Source organism: Populus alba, chromosome 3, assembly GCF_005239225.2.
Source record: "Populus alba chromosome 3, ASM523922v2, whole genome shotgun sequence".
Classification (NCBI taxonomy): domain Eukaryota; kingdom Viridiplantae; phylum Streptophyta; class Magnoliopsida; order Malpighiales; family Salicaceae; genus Populus; species Populus alba.
In genome coordinates this window covers 9,611,567-9,629,855 of record NC_133286.1, presented here as the reverse complement: position 1 = coordinate 9,629,855, position 18,289 = coordinate 9,611,567, and the positions used below count along the sequence as shown (strand labels likewise).

Genomic DNA, 18,289 nt, shown 5'->3' with positions numbered 1-18,289 from the left:
GGAACAGGTATAAAGAAATTCATTATTCTTAATCTTTATTATAGTTAGATTAATAATATTATTAATTAATAAAAAATAATTAATAAGAAATACTAACAAATATATATGTAAATAAACGGTTGTCGACTTCAAAACCTTAGAATTAGAAGTATTTGCATTAATTAAACTCCACGTGATTTTTATAGGATGCCGACTTTATGTTTCCATGTAAGCTAGGGAAACCTCGAAAATTAATGAATTACAATAATACTGAAATAAGGAAGATAAGAAAAGTTGTTGCCGACTAAAAATCCTTGAATAACTAGGATTCCTTTTAAAAATAAAACTCTTAAGCTGCCACTTGTTCTTGTAAAATAAGGGAAATTTGTCACCTATATTTTCCAATCCTTACCAAAATTATCTCAATTATTATCATTTATATTGACCTTTTAGAAAAAACAAATCCTTACTAAATAAAAAGTTCACAAATTATAAGAAAATAAATAGCAAAACTCGTATAGCAACTTCTAGCTTATATTGTAATGCCTTACCAAAATCTAATTAGCAGATATTTTAACTCTAAAAAAGATATAGAAACTAAAAACTTTTAGTAAATTTTAGTTATAATCCAACAATTAGATTAAAATTTATATTTGTTAGTGTAAAACTACATGTTATAAAATATTAAGCCAAAAAAAAATAAACAAATCTGATTATCCAACCCTTGCATGAATCCTATCATTTACCGCCTCTTCAAAATGATTCATCCTTGAAACATCAATATGAACAATGGTAATATCCAAAGCAACAATAACATCCACTTCATCAATCTCTTGTATAAGCCTTCGGAGCTTCAAGCAATCCGATTGTCCAACCCTTGTATGGATCATATCAACACGTGAAGAACATGCTTATCAATAGGCTAATAAACCTGAATATTAAGTCAAAATGTGAAGCAAAACAAAAGCAATGTGCAATCTTAGATGTTAAACTAAAGAAAGATAAAAATATACCTTTGATCATAAAATCTAATGAAACAGCTCTTAACAACTCGGTTTTATTTGCATTTTGTTGGAATTGATTTATAAAATATGAAGTGGATCTTTTAAGATCAAATTATATGTAAGGTTTATTCACATTTAAGGTGAAAACCATGTTGGATTTTGTGATCCAACATTAGTATTTAAAGATGAAATATTAACATGTTTTAAAAATGAATTAAAAGTGAATGAGAAAATATTCTTAAAGAAACATTGGATAGCAAAAGTTTCAAATCCGAAATAGCTTTGTTGATTGGTTAGTAGACTTGCGGGCTTATGAGTTTGGACTTGGATTTGGATAATGAAAAAATATTTGTTGTTAAATTTCCATTTGATCAATAATTTTGTTTACTCCCTAAAATATCTTACTACATGAGTTAATACATTGATTATGTAATGAGAATGAATGTTATTATGAATAATTCACAAACTATGAATATTCATGAATTATAGACATTCATGAATTATGAGTAATTCATGAATAGTTTCATAAATTATGGATATTCATGAACTATGAATATTCATCATAATTAATAAATATTCATGAATTATAAAGATTCATGAATTATAAGTATTAATATGTTGGTTTTCAAGTCGTATAAAAAAGTATCTTAGATGGAAAGAAAATGATTCAAAAGAAATTTATTGAGCTCCCTTTCTTTATTATTGGTTTTCCTTGGACTTGTTCTTCACTTATTTTTTCTAATCTGGAGCTTAGATTTGGTCTTTATAGAGAGATATTGACTATAATTTTTTTGAATTTGTTGGACCTTATTTGTGAATGTATCTAAATAAAAAGGAGGAGTTGGAATTTTAGAAAACTTATTAAAGTGATGAGCAATAAAGTCTTGAAGATAAAATATTTATTCTTAACAACAATAATAGTTTTAACTTAATTATATTATAAAAGCTTCAAAAAGTACCTCAAATTACTTTTGTTTAAGTATAAACTCTATGCTTGTTTAGTTGTGTTTTAATCTTTTTATATTATATTTGTTTAGTATGCGTGCTAGTCTTTATATAATTGTGATTTTACTATGTTATTATTACATTGCATGATTATAAACAAAACAAATTAGATCCACTTGTTTAACCACCTAATCATTTTGTGATTATTAGACAACATATTTAATTGAAATTGAAATTTTCTCAATATCTAGAGAGAAACAAAAATAAAAGAGAAAATTTTTCTTTCTTGATTTACAATAGAAATGCCTTTCATTCAAAGAACTGAACTCTAATTTTTTCAAACCTAAAGCTCCAAATTTTGTTTTCAATAATGTTATAATAACTAGCTGTTGAGATACAAAATATGAGCAGAACTCCAACAAAAAAATAGGATGTATTAGGCTTAAATAAGTATAGCAATAGGTATACATTTTCTATTAAAAAATTTAGAATTGAAATTCTTAATTTAACTAATTAGAGAGAAGAATGATATTAAGATTTGAGATCCTAACATTTAACCATTAAAGCTTTGATACCATCACTTTATATTATTTTTTAACATCACCAAATTATGAGAAGAAGAAGAAGAAAAGCACATTATATATTGCTACCATTATATCATTACTGTGAAGCTCAAGCCTGCTACCATTGTTGAAGCACCAGAATCCCAAAACTTGAAGATCAGAAAACAGATATATTTAAAGGAGAAGGTACAAATATATTGCATTATACCATGAAGGATATCGATCCTCGTGTTGAACCAAAACCTTCAACCAACAGCCCAGTGAATATACCTTGGTTTAGTGCAGTATCCTGCAGAAATAAAGACAACATGATGAGTCTTCAAAGTAAGATCTATTTATTAATTAAGGATGACATGTGGGTGGTGCTTTCTCTTGATAGCCAGCAACATGTGTGTGTGTGTAGGCACCAAAAGCATTAAAAAAAATGAGAGCGAACGCACAGTACAGCAAAATCCCAGCTCGATCGAGGCCAAATTCAGAGGAAAAAATACAGTTAGACTAGTATACAGACCTTCTCCCGTAGACAAGAACAGGCGAAGAAGATTGTTGTCAGAGTGATTCTTGAGCTCAACAGACGCTTCTGAAGGCCCTCAAATCAGTATAAGCACATGTAGGGTCCGTACAGAAAAGTTGTGGTTTTTGTTTTGGCTTTATTGTATCTGATATGAATGTAGAAAAAGTATTCCACACTAATTTAGTGTTTTTAAATACTTCCATGTTATCACATTTACACATTTAAAAAGCTTCAATTTATAGTTTCCAATTTTTTTACTTTCAAATACTTTTGAAAATATTTTTTAGAATTTTACCACTTTTCATTAACTTCAGGAGCAATTGCACTAATCAGCCTAAGATCAAATCTCCCAAGTACTATGGAATTGGTTGGACTGCCTACGTTTTGTAGCTCAAGACCCAGCAACTTACTAGCTAGCTAGGTTTCCCTGATAAACAAGAAGAAAACAGTATTCCTTCATGGTCAATTGCTTCATGCCTATCCCTTCAATTTAAATAGTTCTTCAGCATGCAAAGTGCAATAATTCACTACGGAGAGCGGGATAAAGGAACCATAATTAGATGTCAAGGAAACAACAGAGAACACATCTTGTAAGCCCAGAAAGCAGTAGCAAAAACTATCAAGAACTATTAATGAATCTTGCAGCAAAATTTTTCATCATATGTTGCGTTTATACATCAAATAACGGCTAATAGAATAAGTACAACATTCTCTTGAGATCAGCTCAACAGGAAATTGTTATATGCTGACCAGATTTAAAACCAGTCCTCTGAAAAAACTTCAGCGGTGCTCCCTGACCTAAGAGACAAAAATAACCTCAAATGCAGGTGCAAACCCACAGAACCACCACCCTCGTCTAAGATCTCACCTAGCAGTGCGTAGAATTAAAAGAAACCAACCCTAGAAAACACAATATATGTTATACACATTTGCAAAGAAATGCATCTCAGAATAAGGCAAGGTAGTAAGACAAAAAAAATGTGATCTCAAAGAACAGTGGAGGATTGACATGACCAGCACAAAACCTCACATGCATGCTCCTCAACGAGCAGTAACCTAAAAATCCTCCAGAGTATACTTTTCTGCTGCCACCTGGTTATGTCATCTACCTGCTAATACATATTTCCGTTGCATGTTAGCTGACACATTCATTTGGCCTTGTGTTCAGACGGTAAGATCCTTGAAAGCCTCCATCTTTCCATTTGATGTAACAAAATCTGCAATATTACCACCTTCAGGATGACTCGAGTCTCCATTCTCAGGTTTCTTGGCTATCTGACTGTACACTGAGTTGGGCATGGCAGAGCTGCGCTCTCCTTCAAAGTATGTTGAGCAAGGGAAATACTGAGCACAATGCACTTTCCACCCTGCGAAGTAAGGAATTCAATATCAAGCCGCAAAGTAAGTTTTAACATCTATCTTATGGAACACCATATGCATGCTTCAAACGTTTCCCTGGTTCCAATATTTACAACATTCTTAGAAACAAATATTCAAAAGGAATCTTCCATCTTCAGCACGTTTGAGAGCAAAGAAATAATGTCACAGAAAAGAGATCGTTATATAGGAGAATTTGAATATTTGGATTTCAAAAGATTAATAAATGCACTTTTCCCATTAATGAAGGACACAACCCACCATATGCAGAAGAAACTAGCAAATTAGAAGGGAGCGCAGGACATAGAGAGAGAATCCAGGTTAAAAATGTTATGAGAAAAAAAAAAAGTTGCCAAGCATATAGCTACTGAGCAGACAGAAGAGAAAAAGGAAAATGATGACCATGACCAATCCTCTCTCAATAGTTTAAAAAAATATATTTTAACTAACTTAAGCACACATTAACACCACCACCAAGTATACACCATGCGCGTAAGACTTTAATGCTGCAGAAAAAACACTAAAAATAACATGAAAAGGAATGATTAATTCTATCACACCATTTGAACTGCTTATAGACTAGAATGCAGATATTCCCGTTCTAGCTATAAAGAAAAAAGGCCATGAAAAATTTTACTTACTCAATGCAGCATCGGGATCATCAAGAACTGCTCCTAGGAGCTTGTGGACTGCAATGCAGTCTTTGAGTTTCCATTCCTTAACTGGTCCAAGTGCTCCATTTCTTTTGTTAAAAATAAAATAAGGAAAAATAGATTAACATTCAGTTTCGATCAACAATAAAGATGTGCAAGTCCAAGTACCAGCAAGAAAGTAAAACAAACAAATCAACCAAGGAAAAAAAAATAGAACTCGGATCACTGAGGATTACATTGGTGCAGGGTTGTTGGTTGAATCTTCAATTAATTTGATAGCCTCACGTTTCTTGTTAGGTTCCAAAACAAATAGCATTTCCGCCACTGCAGCTCTATGCATTAAAGAACCTGCAGGAAACGAAGTTAGTTAACAAGCCAGTTCTATCCAGGTATAGTTGCACAAAGGGACCACATAAGGTGGGAGATTACCTTTATGTTTTTCAAAGAAAATCTTGTTTGCTTCAGTGAGATTTTTCTCATGCAATTGACTACAAGAATAAACATTGCAAACCTTAATATGTAATTTAGAACTGATAGATAAGGTGAAGAAAACATCATGTTACAAATAAAGAAAAAGGACATGTGCAAGAGAACCTAATGAATGGACGCTCTGCTTCCAAGACACTCCAAACAAGTTTCTCAGCATCAGTCACAGGAGCAGTCATTGTACCCACTTTATGGAAGAATCTAACCTGCAGCACATCAAATTCACAATCAATAAAGATTAAAACTACGGGTCTCTGATCCTCTAACCAGCAGAGGATGGACAACACTAATCAGCAATACCAGTATCAGGACACATGAAATGTCAAAATCAAAAACAGAAGTTTATAGGATTATTGCATGATAGAGGAAGATATACCAAGCAGCGATGGGAATCAGGGTTTTCAGCATCCAGCCTGAGCAATTGCTTTACAGCCTACAAAAGAAAACTAAATTAACACTGCAATTTACCAGTTGTGAATGCAATTGTACAAAAGCACCATTTACTAGAAAGCATCATGAAATCCATACTGTCAACCTCACTAAATAATTTAGCCAAACAAAATACAGGAGTTGGCTTATCATAGCACTTGTTCTCTTCAGAGAGGGAGAGACAATCTTAAAAAGAAGATGATTTACTCGATGGCATTGGACTAAATAACAGAATGTTTTCCTGTATTACCTTGACAGTCAATTAAGTAGACATCATGAACAGTAACACAGGAAAGTGAAAAGGGCTGAAAATGGTAACCAAGTTCAACATTTCAGACAATAAATACCTGAAGAGCGAGCAGAATTTTCTTCTTTCTCATATTCACTTCAAAAGAAAGCAAGTGTGTCTCCAAAGAGTTCGGCGAATGTTTCTGAAGCAGCTTCAAGTACTTTGTAGCTTCCAACAATGGATCTTCAACCTGGAAAAAAAAAAAAAAAAAACATCCACATTTAATTGTTATTCATCTGAGATGAAAGATGAGTACTATGTAGCCTAAGAGGCCTTGAAGCAATCAAGAATAAAATCTGAGGGGAAAAAAACAGTAGGAAATAGAAGTAACCTGCAACAACTTTTCCCCATTTGGATCTGGATCTACAGGTTTAACATGCCGCTTACCCGACTTAGAAACATTACTAGCACTTGATTCTTCATTTCTAACCTCGGCTTCCTAGGATGGAATATCAGACGCTAGAATGAAAATCATTATAACAAAAACGTGCCAAGAACCCATAAAAACATAATATTAACATACTTTCTTAGCTCGGGCTTCTGCCTTTTTCTGTTTTTGCCTCATCTTCTTTCTCTGAGAAGGCGGCAACTTTGACATTTCTTCTTCTTCTTCAGCCATTGACTTCGAAGGAGAATCAAACAATTTTATGTAACATCTGCATTTGAAATCCATACCCAGGAACACAACATAAAAAAAATATTAATTCAAAGGAGTTCATTACAAGTATGAGATGGCATTCAGGCAACATGAGAATATAAAAATGACATATGGTCACATCCATAAGAAAAATGCATGAAACATTGATCCTGTGAAATGAGGTGTAATCCATGCCATGTGAAAACCATATAGGTGTCTGGCTCCAATAGTTAACTGCAACACCATGTATGGACATGAATATACCAGAGAATACCCTGCGTGAAGTCAGTGAACAGGATATTCTAGTAACCTGTTTCATACACAACTAACTTATGTCATGTTACCAAACCCCAAAAGAAAGAAATGAAGGAAATGACTTGGGGGCCAACTGACAAAATCACACCAACCCACTGTCATCATAGCAGAATGACCATGGCATCCAGCAGCCTATGCAAGGTATTCACCATAGTAATATTCGTACTATCGCTCCAAGGTTTCAAGGAGGGTAAACAATAAACAATGACAACCAAAATGCAAAGAACTTTGCTTCCTTCTCTAGGAGAAAAACTTGGAGATAAAAATTTTTTAAAAAAAAAAGCACTAGAAAAGGCAATCCTTGTCCAACTGGATAACCAGTATTTGCCATACCATCCAGTGAAAAATCCTTCAACCAATACAAATTCAGAGTAACAACTTAATGATTTGAAAATTGCAAAAAGGTTAAGCATTATTAATAACATACAGTCCTTCCTAGAGAAACCCCCCCCCCCCAAAGTTTGCTCAAGGAAAACCAACAGCAGATCATTTCAGACAACAGAAAGAGTCTGTACAGCACATGCATAGACGAGGCAAGCATGTAAAGCAGCATTCTGACTCAGAAACTTGTGCAAGAAAAGGAAAGGGACAGGAAGGCTGATTTAAAAAAGAAAATCTCAGATCTCTTTCCAGCAAAAAATATTTCACCTGATAGCTCCAGCTGCTGCTTTGTGGAAATATGCATGTGAATGCAAGCGATCTTGAAATTTAAGCATTGCCACGTAGGCTCGTAGAGTCATTTTCCTTAAACAATAGGAATGGAAGTCAAATTGGTCTTCAGTAATATCTGCATAGTGCTTCTCCACTGCTAAAAACTTCTTTAAAGCCCGTCCAAGATCACCTTGACGGAAGTAACTCTCACCAGAAGCAAGTTCATACCTTGCCAAATTATTATACAACACTCAGGATGTCTAATGAAAATATCTACTTAAAGCAACACTTAGTGACAATAATAAGACAGACTGACCACATGCACTGCATGTCATGAAGGTTGTTGTGCTGATCCCCATCTTTAGTAAACAAAACAGCAGTTTTTTCAGCCGAAGCCACCTTCAAGAAAGAATTCCATGTAAAGCACCACATGCAGAAACAATCTGAGAAAGCATAAACCAACAATAATAGGAAATCTAAAATTAAGACAAAAATTGCAGCTTCCACACCTGATCAGCCTGTAGCATACGTTTGACACATTCACTGTTTATATATCGATCTGCAAGATCCATACATCTAGCTTCATCTGCCAAAGTGGCAGCAGCTGCCAAATCACCAGCATGCTTCAAAATGCGACTCTGTGATTGAGAGATGCAAAAACAGAGTGAGAACATCGAATCATCAGCAGTTTGTACTTTCTAAACATATTTAGCGGTAGGATTTGAAAGAACTACAAATTTTACACATTCATTCCTTTCTCTAAGTACTATTCTACACTAAAAAGACCACACTAAATGGTGACAACCGAACCAATCCAACGGAGAAAGGAAGACAAGCATCTAGGTGCCAATCCCACGCCCACAAGAAAAATGAGGGCAAACCACACATCTCAACTAGCATACAGAATTGGGAAAGAAGAACCAGTAAGCATATGCTGCCTGTTCATGCTATATTGGTTGCAAAATTTCAAGATGTGCTCAGAAACTATCAAGGAATCAACAATTCCTTTCGAGATGGGAAACAAAGAGGGGAACTTTCAAAAATTATAACATAAAGAAGGCAAAATGAGACTTGTCTATAGAACCTTGGAAATAAAAGTTTACAGATAGAAGGTGTAAATCAACCTTGACAGAATATAAATCAATCACAGTTGGAGTGTGTTCTATAGCCTCATCAATTTTACTCAGAGCAACATCATACTGTCCCCGTCTGTCATAATGCTGCAGTATAACAAAAAGTTGAACAAATTATTAGAAAGCATCAAAAGGATACAGTAATAGCAGCTAACTATTTGCTTGATGGTACTCAACCTGAGCCAAGAAAAACAAGGTCCACATAAGTGTTGAAGGAGGCTCTTTTTCTGCCCTGCATATATGAAAGGAATACACAAGGATGTTAAAAAGAGCAAACAACAAAACAGAACAGAACTTGATGTAGAAACACCAAATTATCAGCAGCATCGCAGATGTTCTTTATTGAGATACAAATCTGTAATTTTAAAAATATTAATAGCAAGCTCTCCCCTAAATGTACCAAAGGCAGTTACTGGGCAACAAAAAACAAACATGAGAAAATTCTAAATGTATTTTTTCCATTATGGTCATATGAATGCTTTTCACTCATATTAATATGCGGCACAATAAGTTAACATGATGAATAACTGGTCCAAAATCTGTGATAATAACTTGATTACAGAAAACAGTTTTTGTAAGTCACAAATGACAAAACATGTCCTGTCAATCAATTTCATGTCAGTGCCTGTAAGTTTTTTCGAATTTCATTAATTAAAAACATCAAATTATTTTTTTGTTTGAACAACAAACCAAGTATTCAAAACAAAATCATTCCTAACAGTAAATAAGCGAAAGGCATACAAATAAACAAAAGAATTATTAGTTACCGAAGAATATCCTGAAGGAATTTCCCTTCCATCTTTTATATTTCAAGTTTTAAGGATCAGATTTTACTTGCAAAAGTTGAATAGAGGTACAAAGGTACAAAGCATAAATTACCTCCCAGGGTATCCCCCACTTATCCTAAGAGAATGCTCCAATTCAAGAATAAGTTTCTCCAGTATATCTGCCTGAATGAGAGCAAGCGTAGAAGATTGTTTTTAACCAGACAATGAAATAATAGTACAAGCAGACAACCTCCAAAAAGATATACAAACACCATACAAGAAATCAAACTCACCTTTCCAGGGTGATCATATAGTGGTGAAAGATCTGAGAATAATGAAGGAACTCCCTAAAAACAACAAGAAGACTGTACATAATCCTAGCAAAAATAGAAAAGCCAACAAGAACTGCTTGAACTGTAACTACAAATACCTTGGTCAGTAGGGGTCTAATGTAATTATCTACAGCTTCATGAAACTTTTCACCTTGGAGAAAATCAAGTGGTATTCTCTGAATTAAAAAGGAAGAGTGGTAGTCACTAAGTAACCCAGCAAAACATCACATACATACGTGTTTATATTTGAAAAAATACAATGATAGGGGAAGAAAATAACATTGACAATGATAATAGAAGATGATACTAAAGAGTGTAGTAACACCAAGGTCTGACCAACAGCAATGCATATTAAGCATTTTTCAGATATACCATATAACAGAGTGATTTCACTTAAAAGTTTGGCCCAGACAGTTCAGTAGCTGGCTGGGGTCATGGTCTTGATGCTCATGGTTTTGATCCAAAGAATAGCACACAAAGCAGTGCGGGCTGAGGAAAGGGGGCAATGTTTTAACAATTGTAGAGCCTAGCATAAATACTGTTGTTTCAGTTGGTGGGCATTGACCACCTAAGATGACACTCCAGATAAATTTAATGATATTAAATAGCCTTTACAGAATGCCACTGGCACTAGCTCAACAAGTAAAGGATAGGGTGGGTTAGGGGGTGGAACCGATGAATCAAACTAAGAGGGGGAAAGGAGGTTTTACAGCATGAATAGTTATACATGATATATCTACCTATGGTAAAAGTAGGGCAGTAAATATCTCCAGATACAAAATCTAAGGGCATGCCTCACCTTAACAGCTGATGACCAAGTGTACTGCTGCCCAAGTGATTTGTACAGGGCATCCAACTGATCAATATCAGAAGAAGAAAGGCCATTTTCAGCATGCAGCCCAACACATTTTTGTAGACCTTCATAATATCTGGACAGACAAAAGATAGTGACAGCATTGGATTCCTTATCAAAACTACAACAGCAAACCAAGATTCACTGAACACCAGAGAGAAAGACTAAGAAACAGGCAACACTTGCGTTAATTTTATAATTTAATCGTATGGTCACCATTCCAACGTCTGTAGATTTCTGACAGCGGTAATCAGTCAATTCAAAATCTGATTTTCAACAATACAACAACTATAAGAAAGGCAGGAACAAGGCAAACAAAACCATTGATTTTCAAGAATTTAAGGATCATAAGTCAAATATGTGCAGGTCTGGCAGACTCTTCACAATCAGGTGAGAAAATCTATAAAGCAACTTGATCAGTTTGTGCACGATGAATTTCACAAGAAAACAATTTTAGATGTTCAATAGGAGTGATGGCCTCTTACAAGAAATACATGTTAAAGAAAATGGTGAATTCTGGTAGAGTTACAGCAATATGAAAAAGAAAAATATTGTCCACAACAATAAACAAACAAAATTAAATGAAAGGACCGGCAAAATTTTGTGATTTGCCTAAAGGTAAAAGTGTTGTGAGGTTATTTCAGAGCTAGGTAGCTAAAAAACAAGTAGACAACATCAAATAGTACCTTATTTTGGGCACTTGCTCATTTTGTAATCAAAAACTGTTCAAATAAAAGGCCATATTGCATTACAAAAACAAAAAATTGGTTCATCACACATGCAGACACTGCATTCACTAACACAGCAAAGCTATAGTTAATTATGTTTGCAATTGAACACATGAAGTGATGTCGACATTTCAAGGCACCTGAGAGATGAATAAAACATCAAAAACAGATTTTTATCCTCATTGTCCACTGGCAGAAACATATTTCAACAATTTTTCAGAAAATAATACATCTGATTCATTGTGAACTTCAAGACAAATCTCGTAACGCCAAACAATATAACTCATCAAAAGTTGTAATAACCAAATATATGAGGTAGACATCTACAATGAAGATATCAATTTCAAATTACCAAATTTGTTTTAGACAAGATGAAAAAAGACAAGCAAAAGACACTAGTGGCTAAATTCATAGTTGGAATCACAAAAACACAAACAGCTACATTTACTGGCAATCCTGTCATTTCTGTTAGATGGACATTCTCTTTCTTCTCAGAAATGTTAAGCAAATTAAATCACCTGTAGTTGTCTGGATTAATAGAAAGCAATGCCTTGTACAATTCAGCACCTTCTTCATGACGACCAAGCTTCACTAATAGAGAAACCTCTTGTTCTTTATAGGTCAATTTATCAACCTGGAGAACTTTCAGTCGTAAATATTTAAATCAAACTCAAGAAGACCCACCAAGTAGTTACCCTAGTGTCAAATGAAGTGTACACTTACAATTTTTGACTCTTTCTTACGCAACTCCTCGATAGCTCTCTCAAGAGAACCACATTCCTCTAATAAAGAGATCTGGAAGGACAATAAATCACCGGCATATAGCCATCAAAACTGCTGAGAGATCTAGAAATATCACAATTCAGAATGCAAGTTCTAAAAAAGTTTAAAGACAATCATGAGACTGGCTCATGCAGCCACTTCTAACCAAAAAGAGGCAGCAGGAGAAAAAAAGCTAAATAATCACAACCCTAATTAGCCCCTGAGACTCATCCATAACTAGCTGTCCAGCAACAATGTCACCATCACATTCAGCCACTAATCTGTCTTACACTTAATTGAGAAAACAATAAACGATAAACTTCAGCATCAAAGCAAAGCTCCCAACTGATACTGATGTAGTTGCACTTGTCTAATCATCTTGAAGCACAACAACCCAAAGCCCAAAAATCGTTGTAAATAATACTATTGCCAGCATAAACCATCAACAGAGTAACAGCATATTCAGTTTTGCACATATATGGCAGAGGAAACACATAGAAAGAAGCAGAACATCAAGGAACTAACAATTGAAAAGATCCAAGACAGAATAGAGCTGTATATATGAAATCAACAGTTTTACCTTATACAAAAGCATTTCTCCATGCTCACATCGTTCATTATCTGGAGGATAATCATCATCAAGTGTCCCTTCATATGCTTCAAGAATTTCAACTGCTTTTGAACCACTGGTAAAAAAGAAAAATAAAGCACAAGGGGAAGACTTAAAGTGTAGATCATACAAGATTACTTTACACTGCTACTTCCAATTCAGGTAGAGGAAGACAGGCAAAGCAGAAGTTCAGAGACAATTTGATGAGATTATAACATTCAACTGACAAAAAATTATCTGCAATATTCCACATTCATAAAGATCCTTAATAACCTCCTGTAATGAATAAATAAGCTTTAAGTTCAAAACAAACTTTGGGTGTCATGATAAAGTCATACTCTGAGTTCAAATGGTGGGCAACAGCAAAGCCAATCCAGTTCATGCGATGATTTGGTTTCAGGGATAGAAGTTTCTGTCTAGTCTCAACAAAACCTGTAAGGTCCCGCATTTGAGCCTGCAACACAAAAGGAAAATTTCAACTTTATATCAAACAGTTTTTATGTCAGCAAAAACTAGACAGCATGCTGAAAAGAGCAGAGAAAAGGCAAGACTTAGGCAGATACCATGGCACCTGGTTAGCTGCTTATTAAAGTATTTGGTTGATAGGAGTACCTACATTGGCTATATTGGATGTAAAACAGTAATGTGAAAAATGTCCTCGAATTTGAAGGTACAGGACATCAGGGTGGACCATCTTTTATCATCTCCTGCATCTATGCTCCCTAAACCATCCTCTCAACAGGCTACCAACTCTGCCACATTGAGCATTCTTCTGATAGCAATAAACTTTCAATGCATGAGCTTAACTTTCAGTTTCTCTTGGATCCTCTTTAACCTTTATTAAGACTTTCCTTCTTAGAACCATATTTTAATCTTAATTTTAATTTTAATTCTTTTTTTTCCTTTTTCTCTCACTCACCTGCTTAAGCATTGCTATAGATACTTCCAGGGCCTTGGATGGTGCACTCTTGCTCTTTCTAGAAAAACAGTACATCACAAAATAAAAATAATTTGCCAAAAATACCCTATTTACTTAGCTTGGTTGTGATGGTAAGTGAAAGAACTGATGACCACAAAGATCCCATGTTCATCATGTTAAGGCCCCAACAGGACTTTTTCATTGCAATACAAACATGAGTTCTACCTGTAATTTTCCACTTGTGAACTACAGTGAAGCATCTATCACTTACAGTAGCATGAGACCAAAAGATTAATTATCATGCCGTTCACAAATTATGGATAACAAGTTGCATAGGTAAAACAACTATCAATTTTCTGTGGCATACAAGCATGCCGTGTAGGGTGCTAGAGGTTTCCAAAGACTTGAACTAGACCTTATGTGAGTTGATACTTAATAAGCACAATAATATCATTGACCTCAGAAAATCAACTTCAGTACCAAGATATGGTTTATTAAACATCAACAACAGTTAAAAGAAATGAAAGTATGGCAACATTTGGATATCAAAACCAACCAGGGAACAGAGAAACATGTAGGAAGGGAAACAGCACATATATAGCACAATTTGAATTATTGCTTGGCTATTTAGGGCATCCATCAATGTAATAGAGGCAGTAAATTCAGAGTAAGTATCAATAGCTCTTGATTATATAGTCCCAAAATTCTAGTCAAGCAAGGACCACATAAAGACGAAAAGGTCATTTGGAAGGGACAGACAAAGTCAAGTTATACCTGTAAGAGTGACAAGTCCCTCAGTATTTCAATATTGTCTGGATCTATTCTCAATGCATTTCGATAGCATTTGATGGCCTCCCTATACTCTCGGTCAGATCGATAAAGGAGGCCATAAACATGCCAGCAAACATGACTCTTAAGGTCATTCTGCATTAAAGAAACAAACAGAAACACAACATTACATTACAAAGGTGAGAAGTAAAAAGAAAAAATATGTAAATTTAAATGTTATAAAAAATGGAGCATATCAACCTTTAGGCCAAGTCGGACAAGTTCGTATGCTTCAGATTTACGATCCATGCAATTTAATGTCAAACCCTTCATGGATAAAGTTTCTGGAAACCAAGAGAAACAAAATTTCAAAAAAAGTTAAAATAAATGATGCACTGAAATCTGGTGAGTGGTTAAAAATTCAAGGAGTAAAAATTCAGAGGTGGATTTTTGTAGTGGAATAAAAATTACATGCATTGTGAGAATATAAAAGAGGTGAACAACAATATTTCCAGTTCCTAGGTTCATATTGATCATAACTACATCTTTACCACGTCCATATCTTCGTTTATAATTAGGAGACCTTATACTATGAATTTGAATGCAACCAAGTCCCAGATTTGTCTTGAAGCATTTCATAGAGAGGTTTAACAGCAACCCAACCATAAAGAGTACTATCTAATCAAGAACAAACGAGAACCAAGTCTTTGCCGGTTGCAAAGGCAAAAGACCTCAAGTCTTTGGTCACAGCAAATATAAGCAATTTATTCTCAGCAACTGCATGATGAAATGAATCTTAAACTGAGATTCCTAAGAACAGGAACCCTACAGGGAGGATGCTAGCAGCCTCTAATTTCTATTTCAATTGTTTCTCTTCAAAATTGGTGCGATTTTTCAGAACCCTAGAATCTCATCTTTGTTTTCCTGGTCATTTTAACTTGGCGAAAAACCAGTAAGCACCCAGCAATGCACTCCCAACACTACAGAAGATAAAAAATTAATCATCATAAAAATTAAAATAATTTTTCTGTGCCCTGCTGGAAACAAAAAATTTGTTTCGATTCACATCTTCAACTTTTTTTCTCCTTCAATAATCATCACATTTTTCAAAACTCATAAGATTCATTCATCAAAGGATATGCTAGAGAAATTTGACTTTCAAAAGCACAACTTTTCAAACATGAGAAGCAAACAATACCTCCATGGTCTGGAAACTTCTTCAAGATAGTATCTGCAGCCTTCAGTCCCTTCTTGTACTGTTTACTTTCATATGATTTCTGCAACAAATGAAAGGAATGCAGTAATGTTTTTAAATAAATGAATCCATCACATGGTACTCCTGGCAACTATATAGAAAACTTTGATCAATTAATAATCCAGCTTCTAACACGAAGTCAATGAAGGCCACTGCTATTTACTCCACCATTGACACCACAGATGCAACATAGTGGTTTGGCCAAAATCTTAACATAGTTGTTGCAAAAGACAAGACACCATATAGGCATATAAATATCACATGACGATTAAGATTTTTAGACTCAAATAAAAAACATTTTTTCACCAAAAAAAAAGATTAAGAAGGCGATCAGATCACCATCAAAATGGAACTCTTCAACTCAGAACGTGAATTAGCATCAAGTTTATATTTTCAGTTTATTGAAGTTAATGCATTAACAATTAGTGAGTGTTTTACATCCACGTGCAGTCACTTCTTTTGTGGATAAAAACAAATAGCATGAACAAACTGAAGCACAGGAGGAAAATTTAAGGAAAAAAAATTCAACTTTTCAAGCATTGACACAAGCCACCAAAACTCATAAAACAAGAAATTTGAAATCATTTGCATTCCTTAATACAACAAATACCCTAACTTGAAATTGAACTTCAGTCGGCAGAAATGGAATCTGTTTCTCATTTATTAAAAAAAAAAAGCCCTAAATTAAACAAAAAAAAACAGTCCATGATCAACCTAGAGTAAGAAACAAATGCATCAATATTGTAATTCAATTACGATCGTACAGTTATTTGTCGTAATTAGAAGGATGAAGTACACTAAGACTACACAAATAGATACAGTGAATGAGAGAGGGAATCGGAGGCTTACGACGATGAGCTTGAAGAGGTTAGCCTCTTTGGGAGGCAGAGAAGCTCCCATTTTTTTTCTTGTCTATGAGTGAGAGAGAGTTAGGGTTTTACAGAGATAAGATAGAATCAAGAGTGAGAGACTGGGAGGTTAGGGTTTGGTCTTTTTGTTTATGTTTTTTCTTGCTATATTTATTGTTGGAGTGTAGAGAGCTGAGAACTGAGAAGTGGAGACGGAGAGAGGTTGAGAGGTGGTGGCGTTTATCTGCTGCGACTGCGAGGCGAAGGCAACCCTACTGTGAAAGAGAAGATTAAAAAAAGAAATAGAAAACGGAAAAGACTAAAAAACGAGTGAACCACTCGAACACGGCTGCCTAGTGGTAAAGGGAAAAGACTCCACCGTGTAGACTTAGGGTTTTTCCGTAATATAACCAATAATATTCTTCATTTTCCATGTTGCATCCCTTTTTCTACTTTAATTAATTACTTTTTCATATAGTTTTAGGCCAAATCTGGTTTAAAATCGAGTTTTGGGTTTTAACCAAATTACTCAAATTAATTTTTTTAATCAAAATTATGTCATTTTAATAAAAGAAAAGATCAATAAATTACAACCGAGTCTTGCCAGGTTACACCAGATTTTTTTTTTTTTTATTTTTCTTTAACCCGATCCAATGACAACCTGGGTTAACCTGATACTGGATCAACCCGCCGGACCAAGCCGGATTTCAAAACAGTGGTTTTCTAGGATGTGTTTCTTTCTTCTTTTTTTTTTTTTTTTTTTAATGGATGGGAATTAGAATTATTGCAAGTACTTTTTTAGTAGTTATCAATCCAATATTTCATCATCAAATTAAGTTATAAAATTAGGTTGAACTCTCTTGTATTTTTTTTACCATAGACGGTTTCGTATTATAAGCATCATTTTATTAAGAACAAATTACTCGTGTCATTTGTCAAAAGATTTCAAGGATCAAAGGATATCGATTCTAGTGCTATATAGAGTCGGGGATCTGTTTTTAGGATTTCAGATCAATAATAGATAGGAAAGAATATATTCCTATGTTTCCTATATTCACGTCGTTGCTGCGCGTGTTGTGTGTTGTGTGTGTGTGTGTTGTGTGTGTGTGTGGGACACAAGAATATGCTTTGATTGAATGTGGTATAGCAAATGGGTAAAGTTCTTGCTGTTATTTACGGTCAGTCAATAAAGCCAACTTTGAGGCCGAATCTTCATCTCTTCTTTATTGCATTGCATGCGATAAAAATCATATCATTCCTGACTTTTAAGTTCAAATGTGATCTTTATATATTGGTAGTATTTAGAAACACGATCACCATGTGCTTGCTAAAAATTTGAAATTTATTTATTTAAAATTATTTTTTTATTTTTTAAATTGTTTTAATGTACTAAAATTAAAATAAGTTTTAAAAAAATAAAAAAATTATATTATTTTAGTATATTTCCGAGTAAAAAAAATTTTTAAAAAACA

The 18,289-nt window shown here is 34.3% G+C and overlaps 1 protein-coding gene across 1 annotated transcript; it reads right to left on the bottom strand.

The window, feature by feature from the left end:
* Window positions 1-3,612: 3,612 nt before the first annotated feature.
* Window positions 3,613-17,154, bottom strand: LOC118037935 (N-terminal acetyltransferase A complex auxiliary subunit NAA15). Its single transcript, XM_035044119.2, has 26 exons — window positions 16,819-17,154; window positions 15,913-15,991; window positions 14,976-15,058; window positions 14,721-14,870; window positions 13,366-13,481; window positions 12,998-13,103; window positions 12,379-12,450; window positions 12,174-12,289; window positions 10,874-11,003; window positions 10,173-10,250; window positions 10,036-10,089; window positions 9,855-9,925; window positions 9,153-9,207; window positions 8,967-9,062; window positions 8,352-8,480; window positions 8,159-8,241; window positions 7,840-8,070; window positions 6,763-6,895; window positions 6,571-6,678; window positions 6,298-6,429; window positions 5,898-5,954; window positions 5,630-5,727; window positions 5,465-5,523; window positions 5,272-5,383; window positions 5,024-5,124; window positions 3,613-4,372 (listed from the first exon to the last, which is right to left on the bottom strand). Exons 1-26 carry the CDS (start codon window positions 16,867-16,869, stop codon window positions 4,170-4,172), a joined length of 2,703 nt encoding a protein of 900 aa, XP_034900010.1. The 5' UTR covers window positions 16,870-17,154; the 3' UTR covers window positions 3,613-4,169.
* Window positions 17,155-18,289: the final 1,135 nt, after the last annotated feature.